This window comes from Octodon degus, unplaced genomic scaffold (assembly GCF_000260255.1).
Source record: "Octodon degus isolate 3935 unplaced genomic scaffold, OctDeg1.0 scaffold00133, whole genome shotgun sequence".
In the NCBI taxonomy this organism is placed as follows: domain Eukaryota; kingdom Metazoa; phylum Chordata; class Mammalia; order Rodentia; family Octodontidae; genus Octodon; species Octodon degus.
Genome location: NW_004524709.1, coordinates 6,790,260 through 6,805,838, shown reverse-complemented (window position 1 = coordinate 6,805,838; position 15,579 = coordinate 6,790,260). Strand labels below are relative to the sequence as shown.

General features: G+C 39.6%; 1 protein-coding gene across 5 annotated transcripts in view; it reads right to left on the bottom strand.

Moving 5' to 3' along the window:
• Positions 1–15,579, bottom strand: part of Dip2c (disco interacting protein 2 homolog C) — a 213,139-nt gene that overhangs the window by 144,536 nt on the left and 53,024 nt on the right. For all 5 annotated transcript variants that reach the window (XM_023701324.1, XM_023701327.1, XM_023701323.1 and 2 more), the window contains 3 exons: positions 6,103–6,237; positions 4,377–4,496; positions 2,779–2,976 (listed from right to left, as the gene is read on the bottom strand). In XM_023701324.1, coding sequence (XP_023557092.1) covers positions 2,779–2,976; positions 4,377–4,496; positions 6,103–6,237 — 453 coding nt within the window. The remainder of the gene's footprint in view (positions 1–2,778; positions 2,977–4,376; positions 4,497–6,102; positions 6,238–15,579) is intronic.

Sequence of the window (15,579 nt, the reverse complement as noted above, 5' to 3'; positions counted from 1 at the left end):
GTTTGTAAATAGGATATCAAGTCCACATCTTGTACAGCAATTAACCACCAACAAGAATGTATGCAGTGTGTTAATTATTGAAACTGTCCTACCGATCTGATTTGAAACTTTCATTGTTATTTATCAATAAAATTATGGCAAAAAAAGGACTTTATGATAAATCTGCTCCAAATACTGTAAGTAACATATATAAATAGATACAAATAATGATTTCACCTGAAAGTTCCGAACAATAAAAAAGAATCCCCTGGCAATTCTACAGGTGACAACAATCATCTTAAAGAAAATTAAGAATATTAAGACTGAGTGAAAGAACACAGTAACACAGAAAAAGCACAGGAACTGAGAAGGAAAAGGATGGAGGCTGTGGCCGCTGGCTCTGCTTCCACACAGCTAAGAGGAAAGTCAGCTCAGTTGTCTGAAGCTTGGATTCCACATCTGCCAAGTGGGATATGGGACCTACTCTACTTATTTGAGTGTCATGCAGATAAAACCAATCTTTGTAAAGACTTTTCATAAATAACAAATTATTACACAAAAATAAATAAATAAATAAATGAATAAATAAATAATATAGTGCCACTCATACTTTTGAGTGACATAATCTTGAGTCCCATAATCCCAAAATTAAAATCCATAGTCTAAAATCTCAAAAGATCAAATCCTGCAAGATAGAAATTCTAATCCTGAAAATTTTCAAACTACAATAGCTATTGGAGAATTTTTTTTTTTAATGTATTTGGTACAGGGTCTCACTATGCAGATCAAACTCGTAGTGCTCTTGTTTTCAGCCTCCCTAGCACTGGGATTACAGGTGTGCACCACTACACCTGGGCTCCGTGTGCCCAGGAGCAGGGCTGGCACAGCATGTGGTGCCAGGAATCAAATCCTGGTCCCTGTGCTTGCCTAAGTAGGAGCTTAGTCTGCTGAGCTATCTTGCTGGCCCTTGGAGAAATTTTTCTTAAATGATTTATGCAAGAGGGACCAAAAACCAAATTCTAGGGAAGAGATGGCACAAAGAATAACCAGAAATATGGTCACGCATTATTTTGGGGGTCACGTTTCAGTTTCTAGAGGAGATTGGTGTGTGAGTAGACTAGGTGGTAGCAATCATCCTCAGTACAGGTGGTGCCATTCAATCAGCCAAGGATCTGGAAGACAATTTTCTCTGAGAGCTATGACAAAAGTTCCCTCTGCTACCTTGGACATGAGAACTCCAGTTTCATCAGCCCTTGGACTCCATGACAGAGACCAGTGGCTCCCTGGGATCTTTGGGCTTTTATAGTTTTCCATTACTTAAAACTATCAGCATTACATTTCACAAGTTGCTATGATATCTATCTATCTATCTATCTATCTATCTATCTATCCATTCAACATGATCTATCTATCTATCTATCTATCTCTCTATCTATCTATCTATCTATCTATCTATCTATCTATCTATCTCTTCAACACCATTTCCAATAATGGAGTTATAAATTGTGTAAAGACTGAGACAGTTCTAACTAATTTTCTTTCTTTTCAGATTTAACTTTAAAGTAAATTACTGCAACACTGACTCTGTAGTAAATAAAAATGTTGACATTTCCTCAAATGAAGAGAGGTCCTTTTTTGTATACCTGTATTTGTAATACAAAATGTCTCAAGATCTGTTTGTTTGGTGATACAAAACACAGTCATGACACATCATGGTTTTCTATTTATCTTGTTTGCTACAATATTGTTGATTACTCCAGTTTTAAAGCTGTGTACACAGAATTACAAATCATAATGGTGTCCATTTACATATTTTCCTTTTTGACCTATTTCTTTTTAAATATGGCTTAGGTACAGTAGTTAGAATTGTTAAACAAGTGTGGATCTCATGAATTCTATATGAGTGTTATGGTTTTTTTTTTGCAAAAGTGTTTACTACCTGTTGTGTAAAATAGCCTATGAAATACAGAAAAAGTACTATAGAGGTTCTGTTTTTATTTCTCAAATTCCCTTTGAAACAATAAATATTTTTTTAAAGAATTACAAAACCTTTTCCTGAGCCAGATGAGTGATATATGCCCATAATCCTAGCACTTAGGAGGATGAGGCAAGAGGACTGCTGCAAGTTGAAGGCTAGCCTGTACTATATGGCAAGACCTGTCCTAAAATTAAAAAAATAAAAATTTAAAAATTAAAAAAAATCCCAAAACCCAAAAACTTTTCCCAGAATTACATTTTAGGAATCTCTTTTAAAGTTGTAGTCCTACAGCCAGGGAGATAGCTCAGTAAAATAAGCATTTGCCTGGCAAGTCAGGTCCTGAGTTCAATCCCTGGTACCGCAAAAAAAACAAAACAATAAAGTTGTAGTCCCTAAGGATTTTGTTCTTTTCATTTCAACATTTTGAAGAACAGCATTTGAGACTGTGTCTTTCGAAATTATGACCCAACCCCATGTCAATGTGAAATATATATATATATATTTTTTTTTCTCAACCCATATTAAAAGTATTCAACAAAATCACACAGATACTCAAGAGGTAAAAATCTAACATCTTGGGGTTATGATTACTGCATTAATTATCAAATTATGCTTCTAAAGTTTAAAATTTAAATTTTCACACTCACAAAATAATTTTCTTAAAATATCCCTTTAGATGCCATCTATTCCTGTGCCAGAAACATATACAGCAAAACAAATATAAACTAGCCATCCCCAAAGAAATTTACCTTCTATACTTTCAATCGAGGAAATGTACAAGAACAAGCAAAATGAGAGATGAATAAGCCTTATAGAATTACCGTAGGTAAGGATGTACAGGGGCTTTCCATTTGTGTCCATAGTGGTCAGGCAGGGGGCCTTTGGGGAGATGGTCCCCCAGCGCTGAAGGGCAGCTTCCAAGGATGGTGGCCAGTTCGTTACCACGCCTAGCTGCTCCCCACGCATGGCCAGCATTTGGGCTCCCTCTGGCTTTGGTTGGTTTGGATCCGGTTGTTGAACTAAATACATTTGAATACAAAGGTTTTTCAAAAAATACAGCTATATTAGTATGATTAGCTTTATAAAGAAGCTAAGAGATTCCTACTTCATGGAATAAATTTATTAACTGACAGAAAAGAGATGCTCTTCTAAAATGATAATGTACTAGCCCTCATGGGTGTAACAGAAACCTTAAAATTTCCAAGGCAATATGGAATAGACAGCTCAGCAGGAAGTGAGTACATGTGCAGTGACAAGAGGCAAAACTATCTGGCTAGAGTACAGTACTTAAATATCCATTTAAAATTTTAGTTATACACATACAATTTGGACCTTAAAGAGCTCAAATTTTGTTAAATTACGCTTTGTTTTCAATTCCTGAGATGTTAATATAAACTTGCTACAACCACATTGAATAACGAGAGCATGGAATAAGTCTTTTCCTTTTCCAGAATAAAACTAAATGCATCATAATAAAATATAATCTTCCATGTTTTTTTAAATAGATGAAGTGAAATTATTACAGTATTTTTGCCATTTCTAGAAAAAGCTTTTCTTTCGTACTACATGCTCTATTTCTGTCTAAATCAATTAACTCTTACATTTTAACAAAAAAGAAGACAAGGACTTTGAATCTGATACAAAAGCAGATCTTCTATTTAACTTTAATGTGTCTGTGTTAAAAGGTCCACAGGCATTCCTGGACCAGGAACCAATACCCGTGCCTCCAAGGAGCAGGAAGAGGGTACAGAACTAGCCTCCATGTATTTTTGTTTTCTGTAGCCATCTTCACAAACTTGCTCAGAGAGAGAGGTACTGTTGTGAGCTAAGGGTTTGTATAATTTAATTTTGCATTTCTATAATCTTATGGCATTATGAAAAGGAGGTCAGGCTCCCAGAACAAAATCGCATTATTCTGAGGGAAACAGTTTTGGTGCTGTACCCAAACAGTTTTGGTGTTGTACAGGGCTTGGTGAACCTTTCAAGTACTCATTCTGTAATAAAATTTTCAGTCATTTTTCTAGATTTCTATCGAACAATGAAGATGAAGGTTACTGCTCTTAAAATAATGGGCTTATAAATAATATAAAAACAACCCTCTTTTTAATTTTTTTGTTTTAATGTATTTGGTACAGGGTCTCACTACACAGCTTGGACTCATAGTGATCCTCCTGTTTTCAGCCTTCCCAACATTGGGATTACAGGCATATGCTTCTACACCCAACCTTCCATGCTGGCTCAGCATACCTGTGGGGAAGTGCCAGTGTAGCATGTGGTGCCAGGATGGAACCCAGGTCCCTGTGCTTGCTTAAGTGGGTACTTAGTCTGCTGAGTTATCTAGCTGGACCTTAACAATCCTCTTTTTATGGGGCCATAGTGACATCAAAAAAGAAACAGCAGTAAGAAAGTGTTCTTTTACCTTCTAACAATTCTTCAAAGTCATCAACAAAGAACTCTCGTAATGGTGGTCGTTTAGGTCGTTTGAGGGTATTGACAAGCTGCTGAATTTTTGCTGATACTCGGCTACTTACCGGTACTCCTGAAAGATAGGAACCATGGGGTAGATGGACTAACCATCACAGTTGAAACAAGAAAACATTGAAACAGGACAAAACTTAAGAAAAACTTTCTAAGAAACAAATAATTTGAACAGGCAGTCTCAAAAATATTATATGAGTATCATCAGAATTGTGACATTAAGTTTTCTGTAGTTTCAAACTACATAAAAATATACCATCCAGAAAGCTCACTAGATAAATATATTATTTTTCCATTAAGTATCCCAATTTAGGGGGCCTGCCCCTTAGCTCAGTTCCTTAAGTGGCTGCTTCAACAAAGCAGTCTGGCTCAGGTTGCTGTGGTTCAATCCCCACAACTCAAGCCAGCCAAACCTGCACTGAAGGCATTCGGAGAAAAAAAAAAGTATCCCAATTTAATTTGGTTCAGATGAATCAAACGTCATTTCTCAAGAATGCCAGTAGTTCTCAAGCTTAAGTTTAGGATAGACAAATCTTTCCTGGACCACCCCAGAGCTAGACTGAATAGGTCTCAGGTAAACCTTGAACCTGCTTGCTGAATTCTGTTCTGCAAGCACTCCCATATGATTGTGATGTGGGAGCATTTCATACTAGGAAATACTCAACCACACAATATATACAGCCCACCAGACTAACATGTATACACTTCAGGCAAATAAAAAGTGTGATGTCTTTTCAACAGATGGTGTTACCCTCATTTGGGGGACCCTAGAGGATGCTGTATATTGCAGAAAAACCCACTATACTCCCAGTGTTCAGAGAAGAAATTGAAATTGTGTGTGAAGCAAACTCAATGACCAAGGTTACCTAAGCAGCACTTCGCCATACTAATAAATGCCTGGAAGCTGATGGCCACTGCTCTGAGCACCTCTTATGACAGCAGAGGCTAAAGGCAACGTATTAATCTCATGATGTTTCAATAAATTTAGTACTAAAATATTTTTTTCCTGAAGTATGTATACTCTTTGTTTACTCTATAATTCAGAATTTGCCTATAGAACAAAAGCAAAGGTGATGGATTTCAATGATGATAACCTTACTAAATTGATGACAAGAACAACAATAATGAACTATCTAGTAAATAGTGAGTTTTTCAGAGAACTACAGCAAACTAAAAAGCAGCTTGGAATCTCAGTGGAAAGGGGAATGACTTCACATGCATTAATGGAAAAGCACACAAACTTGGGACTTTGGGCCCCTGGGCTGAACAAGGCCTGCTGTCTGTGAGAGACTGGAACTGGTCTCCTATTTAATTGTGAATCACACAGGTACCACAACTGCATGAACTCAGTGAGATGGATAGCACCTCAAGAATATTTTGTCCACCTTTCAAAGACAAAAAAAAAGTCTTTATTGCTGAATTCTGCTCTAACTTTGATGACGCTGGGCAAGACTGAGACTTTAGCAAAGAAGAATTAAGAATTTCTGTAACTCTTGATCAACCTGGAGAAAATCTATATTTCTTGTGTCTACATGCTAATGAAGGAGGTTTGTTGAGATTCATAAAGATTCTGATAAATTAGGTTCAATAAGTGGTATATCTATAAGAAACATCCAATCACAGGCATAGAAAAGCACATCAGCAGAAAGAAGTGCCATAAGACATACCATCCCCCGTTTCCATGAGCTCGGCATTGCCATACTTTGGTGCTGTCCGGGACGTTGTCGAGCCCTGTGGCCTTTCCACTTGTATTGAGTGCTCTGAGGTGTATGTGGTTACATCAGGAGGTGCAGAATGGTTTTCTGCAAAGAAGCACACGAGATTTTCTGGTGGTTTTGATGATTATTCTGGAAGATAAACAAGGGCCTCAAAACTGACACTGGCTAGGAAGAGACCTGACAAACACACATTCATTCTGTTGCAAACCATGGAAAGCTGGCAACAAAATATCTCTACACAGTAATGGTCTTTCAGGTAGTTTATATTATTCTCAATGAAACAAAGTCAAGTAGAGCTTCAGATACACTTCTGCAGCATAAGTTAAATCAACAAATCACTGTAAGATTTTAACTAAAATAATGTTCTAAAATAGCCAGCAGTCAATCGATCAAAAGCTATGCATTTTCTCTTGAAGAGGGTAGTTTTTCTTATCTGTGAGAACAGAGGCAGTAAAGAGTTCAAGCTTTAACAATCAGCAAGACTGAGATTTAAATGACAGCCGTGCAAATTCCTAGAGGTCTTCAGAAATATCTTAACCTCTCTGTGCCTCGGTTTATTTAGCCATCAAGTGGGAACAATAATAGTTATAATGTTTGAGGGAAGTTGGATTAAATGCAACACATAAAAAACTCCTAAGACATTCTGTGATAAATGGTGAGACATCAGAAACTGTAATTATTATTTTAGCATGAATAATATGAAGCCATCAATCAACATGCCTACAACTAATGTGTTTAAATGCTACGTTATGGCCAATGAAATGTACAGTAGTTTTCCTCTTGTAGCACTGATTGGTAGTAGCAAGGTCAAGTACTTAAATGGTTAACTGGTAGAGAACATTTTTTTTTGGGGGGGGCAGAACCAGGGATTGAACTCAGGCCCTTGCGCTTGCCAGGGAAGCACTCATTCCACTGAGCCATCTCCCTGGCCCCTAGAGAGAGAACACATTTTTTATGTTTAGTAAATAACCCATTAAGGAGATCAGGACTAATAGAGACTATGAATACATTTTATACAGCATGATTTCATTAATTTTAATTGACCAATCATTATACAGAAACTGATACAAGAGCATCTCCTTCTATCATTCAGAAGCAGATAACTTTATGTTGCTTGACATGATATTCTTACTGAAAAGTGTTCCTTCTCCACCCACTTCAGCACTGCACTTAGCAGTCACTTTATATAGTCAGATCAACAAAAGGCAGAAAAATATGATAGAGGGGAGGGGGGCTATGAAAAGGAAACTGGCTTATAGTCAGAGCTGAAGAAAGAAGGCCGAGACATTCTCCTTCAAATTCAGTGGAGAATATGTGCATCAGGAAACAAACTGGGGTTCTATGCATGTCTGAATGATTGTAAAATTTTTGAGTATTATTCTTGGGTTTACTATTAAATGCTAGCAAGGAGACAAATTTACAAATATAAAATCTTTGAATGAAGATCAACTGTCAACAGAAATGAGCATGTGTACATGACACCATTCTTTATGAGCAGGACTCAGTGAAAAGCAGTAGCTAGTATTCCTAGGTAAGTTCCAACCCATAGTGACTAACCCATTCAATCTCACTAAAACAGTTTTGGGTTAAATAGTTCCACATATTTGGATCTAGACAGTGTGAAGGAACATGCACAGTGAGCCCCCCTTGGACCAGATCCTTAACCAAATCGCTATGCTTCTAGCTGCTGTTCTGGAAAGTGAAGATAATACCTACTTTATACACACCAGTACAGCAGGAGTTCAGCAAATAAAGAGAAACAAAAGCATTAAAACTGCCATTATCAGTTACCCACACATGTAGCAGATGAAGAGACTGCATGCCAGGGTGCAATGGGTCTGAGCCCTGGGAAGTTTTTGCAGAGCAGTAATGCAAAAACTGTCCAGTGCATCTCTTTCTCAAGAGTTTTCACTCTCTTCAGAGCTCAATTTTATTCCCTCAAATTCACAGGTTAAAACCCCTAAACCTGGGACTTCAGAATATGACTGCATATTTGGAGGCAGAGAATTTTAAAGTAACTAAGGTAAAAAAGAAGCTGTTGGGGTGAACTGTGACCCACTGAGGCTTGTTTCTTTCCAAAAAGGGATCAGGCCATAGTCACACAACAGCAAGCCGTGTGAAGACACCAAGAAGTCGGTGACCTCCAACCTATGGAGAAAGGTCTTGAGCAACCAACCCCAGCAAGCCCTAGCTTCAGACTTCCAGCCTCCAGAACTGTGAGAACACTGCTGTCTGCTGCTTAAACCTGTAGTCTGCAGTATTTTGTTCTGACAGCCCAGGCAAACTAACTTATAGCCTTAATGGCAATTCCTTTGACCCAGCCAGAGAAGGAGTTCCTGCATCAGTTCTTGTGAGACGAGCTGGATGGCACCCAGCAGAGATGCAGGAGCACAGAGCAGGGAGCTCCACTGGGCCTCTGTGACGAGTGGGAGAGGGAAGGAAGAGCGCCATTCAAAAGTCGCTTCTAACATTTCAGACTCTATACTTATCCTCCTCATCACACCCCATCTGTATTTCTGCCAAACAGCCTCGAGTTCACATTCCAACTGATCTAATTCTCTAGAACTCCATCTCCACACAGCCAAGTAATACATACTCTAAGGCCACACATTTCAAATGAAAACACAGTAGATGCTAATGTATGAGGCACAAAATTTGCAATTAGCCACCTAAAGTGTAAGCTCCCTATATTTTGACTCAATTCAAGCCAGGCAGTACTTAAACATACTTCTCCAATATGAATGTCCAATCGGGCTTTGTGGTAGGCAGCTTTTCCACTTCAAAGCTACAGAACATTACGATTTCAATACATCTGGTGATTTAAAAAAAAATAGGAATGGTGGCAGCTGGATGACTTCAAAGTATTTTCCAAATTAATTTATATGTCACCTTGCCTCCCTCTCCTTTTCAAACTCCTTGCATATGCCAACACTAAATCTAGCAGCTGGCTTCTGCTAGGAGGGCGGAGAAATTCTGCCACTGCAATGATATACTATGCCATTGTGGTAGAAATCACAAATCTGGGCATTGCTCAATGCTCTTCCCATCAAGTTTACAGGGCTTTTAAAAGCAAAAAAAAAAAAAAAAAAAAAAAATGATGGCCATCCTTCAGTCCTTCAGCAGAGGGTACCTGTGCTGTGAATCAGGCCCCTCATTTTCTGTAAGGCCCATACCTCTGCTTCCCCCAACATTCTGAGAACTTCTCTAAATGGAGGCTCTGTCTCAGCTTCCCTGGCACCATTACAACCCTCAGGCATTGACATGAGTGACTTCAGAATATGGAAGAGTATGGGAGGAAGTCAGCGGGCAAATGTCCTAAATACTGTCATTTTCTTGACAGTATCTACAAGTTATTCCAACACCATCCCCACCAGCATTTCTCACTATGCCCTGACATGCATACCACTTACGGGATTTCAGTCTGTTGCTCAGGCCAACACGACCTGCCCCTTCTACTTTTACCTTGCCTGACCAATTCCTGGGCACTGGTTTATCCTCCCCTGTTAAAGACCCTGGATAATCCCCTGGTTGCCTTGACTCAATCCTTTCCTCATGACCTGCTCCTGAAGGTCTCTGCTCATTCCAATTTCCTGCTGGATAGAGTGACAGAATGTTTTCCTTAGATGCTAAATCTACAGCCCAGCCAGCCTCTATCCTCTATACTCAACAAATGTCAGAGGAATAGTTTAAAGTGTGAAACACAAATGAGTATGGTAACAGATACTGGAGAAGAAGAGATAAAATGCTATCAGGTTAAATAGTAGTATTCTTTAATTCTGTCTAACTGGAATTCCCAAGTGGCCAATGGTGACAGACTCCATTATAAGTCATGTTAATTATTTTTTTAATTCCTAAATAAATTCTAAATGAAGAGAAATACAGTAGAAAATCTGGCTTTAATATATAGAAAATAATGTACTTGCAGTCTACTAACTGACAAGAAATAATGAATAAAGCTCTCAAAGGAACTTTATTCCTTTATTGCCTTTTATATACTAGTAACATACTGGGGGCTGGGGAGTTAGCTCAATGGTCTAAACACAAGGACCTGGGTTAGATCCCAAGTACCACACGCCATGCCAGCCCCAGAACCCTGGGTGTGCTGTGCCAGCCAACAAAACTGGGCATGGTGGCACATGCCTGTAGTCTCAGCATTGGGGAGCCCGAGACAGGAGGATCACTACAAGTCTAAGCTGTACAGTGAGACCCTGCACCAAATAAATAAAAAACATTTGTGTGAAAATTAAAAGAAAGAAACATCCTTTCTGCTGTCTACTGAGGGGGCAGTTGCTGCTTTTCTAAACCAATTTTGCATGCTTATATCTGGTAATCTAAAAAACTAATTCGAACAACATTATGCAATACAGCAACAGTGAAATCCTACTGTTTTGTTTGGTGAAGTTCTGTACCATTTCTATTTTTTAAAAAACTTTTGTATTCTCTTCAGATAATTAAAAAAAAAAAAGAACATCCAATCCCTGGTTTCCTAGGGTAACTCAATTACCACTGTTCATAGACAGCTGAGAAGAAATATGTGCCCACCTATACAGGGGTTCCAGTGAGACAGCCCCATGAGACCACTGTGCCTGCCAGCTACTACAGATTCCTGGCAGGTTAAAGACTATGCCTATATGCAGTGATGTTAATTAAACAAGGCTCCTTGGTGAAATGTGGAGCTAGGCACAGTAGCACAGCAGAATCTGCCTACTTCACAATTCAGATTGCTCACTGGTTCACCTCTTGGGAAGTAGGAGACTACAAAGCTGCAGGGGGATTCAGACCCAGGCCATTCACTTGTACATAAGCAAGAGATGGGCAAACCTCCTTTGTGTCAAGTGTGAATCTTCTCCTCAGTGAACATGTCCGCATCTGATGGATCTAGACAAAGGAAGATTCATGGACAAAAAGTCCAGGATGGCACAGGAAGGAAAGGGCCATCACTTGTGATGTCAGAGCATCTAACTATCCCCAAGCCTCCTCTGCTACTCATGATCCAGATGCTGTCTTCACTTGCAATTTGTCAGAACAAAAGTTTTTTCCTTCTTAGTCTCATTGCAGCAGAGTCTCTTTGTTGGCTCTAATGGAAATGCTTTAGTTGGTGTATAAATTAACTACAAGAATGATACATCTGCTATATCCAAGCAAATGAGTCACTTTTCACTAACCTTTGGGAGACAGACCAGTACTGTTAAGTTTAACCTTGTGTTCTGTTTCACATTGTCTGTCTGTCTCTCTCTCTCTCTCTTCCTCCCTCCCTCCCTCTCCCATTCTCTGTGTGTGTCTTATACCACTAACAGTGATTCACAGTTCCTTTTCCAACTTGCAGACAACTTGCCTTTATGCTAAAACCAAGAGATGGCTAGAAAAAGCCATTTTGGTTGTACACTGAAACATCCCCCTTAGAGTTCTGAGAGAGCCAGGGTTGGCTTGCACACTATCTCAGTTTCCCAGACCTTGAATTGTTCTTTCCCTTATTTATTCCATGAAAATCCCATAAAGATGTGACAAATGTGAGGAAGTGTATTTTAATACTGGAACCAAACCCTTAAGCTTTTAACAATAGCTCCTTGATGTTTATATCTACAAATTGAAATTTATAATGAGAGGTTCCAACTGGGAAGCATATGCAGACCAAAGACCTTCGGAGATTGTGACAGAGATGCTGCAATCTTAATTTTTTAATGGAAAATTTTGTTGTGCTTTTGTCTAAAACAGAGCCTTCTTTTTTTAATAAGCTGGGCCATTATTAAAATTATTCAAGGTAGATAGTACTGAGTAAAGGGCAGAGGTTCCTCAATCCTCTTGCTCAACTGCTTGCCTTTTGGCAACATACTAAACATTCTGAGTCTCAGCTTGCTTAGTCAAAAAATAAGAATACTGAGCTGGCCAGATAGCTCAGTGGATTAAAGTGTCTGCTTAGGTGGAGAGCAGTGGATGGGGTTTGATCCTTGCCCCTAGGTGTACTGAGAAGGTGACTGAGACTGGGTATGGTGGCACGCACCTGTAACCCCAGCACTTGGGAGGCTGAAAACTGGAGGATCACTATGACATGCCCAATCTGTATAGTGAGACCCTGTAACTCTGTACTAACTACAGTTTAAAAAAAAAAAAAAAAGCTATTTATTCCTCACTGTGGCTTGGGAAATGAAATGACACAGCCTCCTAACATCCTACAACCATCAGGCAATTAATGCTAAGACTTTTGGGGGAACAGGCCTGGCTGGGGGCTTTTCTCTGCCTTTCTGTGAAACTTGAACATGAAGGTACAAATGACTGCATTACTTTTTTTCGAGTTAAATGCATTTCAACACTAGGGGAGAAAAGATGTAAATTAATAGATTCTACTGTTAGATAAAGGTGTAAGCAAGCAGATCTATAGGCATTCTTGCAAAAAGAGAGTCAAAGTCTCCCTCAGAGGGGTATGGAGTGGGTAAAGGGTTAATATACTTTTGGATACAATAAACACTGGAGTTTTTTGAAGTTAAAATCAATAGATCAGTTTTAAAAGGTGAAAATCACAAAAGCCCTTTTGAGATAAAAAGCCCCAGCCAGGCCTACATTTTTACAATTCCGATGGGGAAATTAAACACAGGACAGCTTGAAAGGAAGAGCAATGTGGGGCCAGAGTGATGGTGAGAGTCTTGGTGACAGACAAAAAGGCCTGCGCCTGGCTAGGGAGCACAGAGCAAAATAATGGAGGACTGCTAAGACCCCTGTGATCTACCAAGGCTTGTGGCTGAGGAAATGATGACAGTTAAGGTCTGAACTCACCCGGGTACAATGGAGCCTCAATCTCAGAAAACAGGTCTGACAGGACAGCCATGGAGGTCTTGGCAGACAAGCTGACCTCTGAGCACAGGCTGGGGCTGATGTGCAGATGCTCAACAGGCACTAGGAACAGGAAGCACCAGGACAGACTCATGGCAGGACACAGAAATGGGTGGCTGCCATGACATGTGGCCTTCTAAACTGGGGCGGGGGCTAGGGGGTAGCATAGTCAGTCATACAGTCAGGTACAACAAACTAGGGCAGAAGCTCCATAGCCATACCATGCATGTCATTGCTAGGAGACTGCATCCTGCCTAGTGTTAGCTTGTGAAAGAGCTACTGACTTTCCGCTAACCTTTTCAATAGAGTGGTTTAAAACCCAAACTTGTCAGCTAACTATAGATACATTCTTTTTTTTTTTTTTTTTTTTTTACGGAACCAGGGATTGAACTCGGGCCCTTGCACTTGTCAGGAAAGCGCTTATTCTACTGAGCTATCTCCTTGGCCCCCTGCTAACTATAGGCAATATCTGTCTGCCACCTATTTTTATAAATAAAGTTTTATTTATGCCTATTGTTTGCCTATTATCTATGGACCACTTTTGTGTGATGACAGCAAAGATGAAGAACTCCTACAGGGTCCATATGGACCACATGAAATGAAGCCTGAAATATCTTCTCTCTAGCCCTTTATAAGCAAAGCATTCTGAGCTGCTTTCTAAAATTATAAACCTCTAGCTGCAAGAATGCCCTAGCTAAGAGAGGCAGGCCCTAGCAGGAGATCCCAGCCCTAAGTAGCCAAGTTTTGCCAACATCACCAACTTCAGTCTGTGGGGGATCTTTTGAGACTGCTTGTCAATGTTTCAACACTTTGGGTAATTACACATGCATAAAAAAGGATAATGTATCACAATGGAGATATCAGTTGAATGCAGCCATTCAAACCCTGCATAAATGTACCAGTCAAGTGGAATCTAGAATCCAAGTGTGCAACTGCCACACTATTCTAATTATGTAACAGGTATGCAGCAGGCACAGATGTAAAGAATCTGATGAGAATATGGTAGCTAATATAAAAAGCAAACATTGTAAAACAACACTAATGTCGGACAAATTCGAAAATGCTCTTGAAGTGGTAATTACTACTATGATTATCTGGCTGATGAAAATACATCCCCCAACGCATACTGTGACAATGTCACCAGGTGAATTCACGAACAAAAGATTATGGAAATCTTAATGATATGTTTAGAGGAAAAAAAAAAAACAGCTTACATAAAAGTCTAACTTCCTACATATACAAAGTTTGATCCTAAACAGTAACAATAATGTTATCTATTCGGCTTTGTCCTTTTTTTGGTCTTTTTTGGTTTTTTTGAGAAACGATTTGTCTATGCAGTTCTGGCTGGCCTTGAGTTCACTTTGTAGCCCAGGCAGACCTCAAACTCACAGCAATCCTTCTGCCTCAGTCCTGGGGTAACGGGTGCACCGCCACACCAGCCTGTTCTCATTTCTTAGTTTAGAAATGTATTAATAAATACTGTATCAATATCTCCATTCCTCTTAGCTAAATTTCTATAATATTTTACTGAGCACACTTTAATACATGTGTACCTCCTAAAGTTTAAGAGCACTCCATTAAATCTCCTGGTTATACTGCTCAACTTTTTTTTAAAATTTTTTTTATTTATTTGAGAGAGAGAGAGAGAGAGAGAGAGAGAGAGAGAGAGAGAGAGAGGGGTATGTGTGTGTGGCCAGCTCAGCCCACCAGGGGGCGGGGCTGGCTGGCATGTGGTGCTGGGGGATTGAACCGCGGTCCCTGATGCTTTGCCAAGCTTGTTCTAAGTAGGTGCTTTAGACCACTGAGCCATCTCTCCAGCCCCCTGCTCAACTTTTGATACTGATAAAATATTTTGGAATATGAAGCTCTGTATTTCTATTTGGCTCACAGTTCTTCATCAGTTTATTTGGACAATAATAAAAATACTGCTCCTCAGCACAGCGGGCAGATCTGCAACGCAGCCCGACTGAACTGCCCTAAGGAGGTAGCAGAAGGGCAGGGCTCACGTTCCGCAATGAGCAGTGTACGTCTTCTCAGGCCTCAGCATCCTGGGATGCAGCTTCCCCTGACGGTGCTCTCAAGTACGGCAGTCACACACAGACCTTGCCAGAGGCACAGCAGGCCCAAGCAGAGAAAAGGAAACTGAGTAGCCCAGAATGGGATTTTACACCCTTGGCCAAACCAGCTTGGCTACTGACCTACGAGGGAGATATCCCTGCTTAACTGTTGGCATAAAGGAATATGTGGAAAAATCTACAAAAGACTTGAAAGAATTGCCTGCTAAAAAGAACATGCTGTGTTCAACTCCTTAGCTTTTCTTCTCTGTGCACCAACGTCTCTCTAGAGTCTCCAGGTAAGGGACCAGAAAATGGGGCTCAACTGTTTATTTTGCCCTGAGCTATCAAACACCCGGGCACTTGCACATCCATGCTATTATCTTGTTCCTAGGCTTTTGATAATCTCAACCAAAGCTCAAATGCTGCCAACTCTGATATTTTATTTCTCTTATTTTGCTACAGGAATAAAGTATTCTAATAGTCCTCATCAGGTTTCATTATTTTGCCATGATTTTCTCTCAAAAAAAAAAAAAAAAAAAAA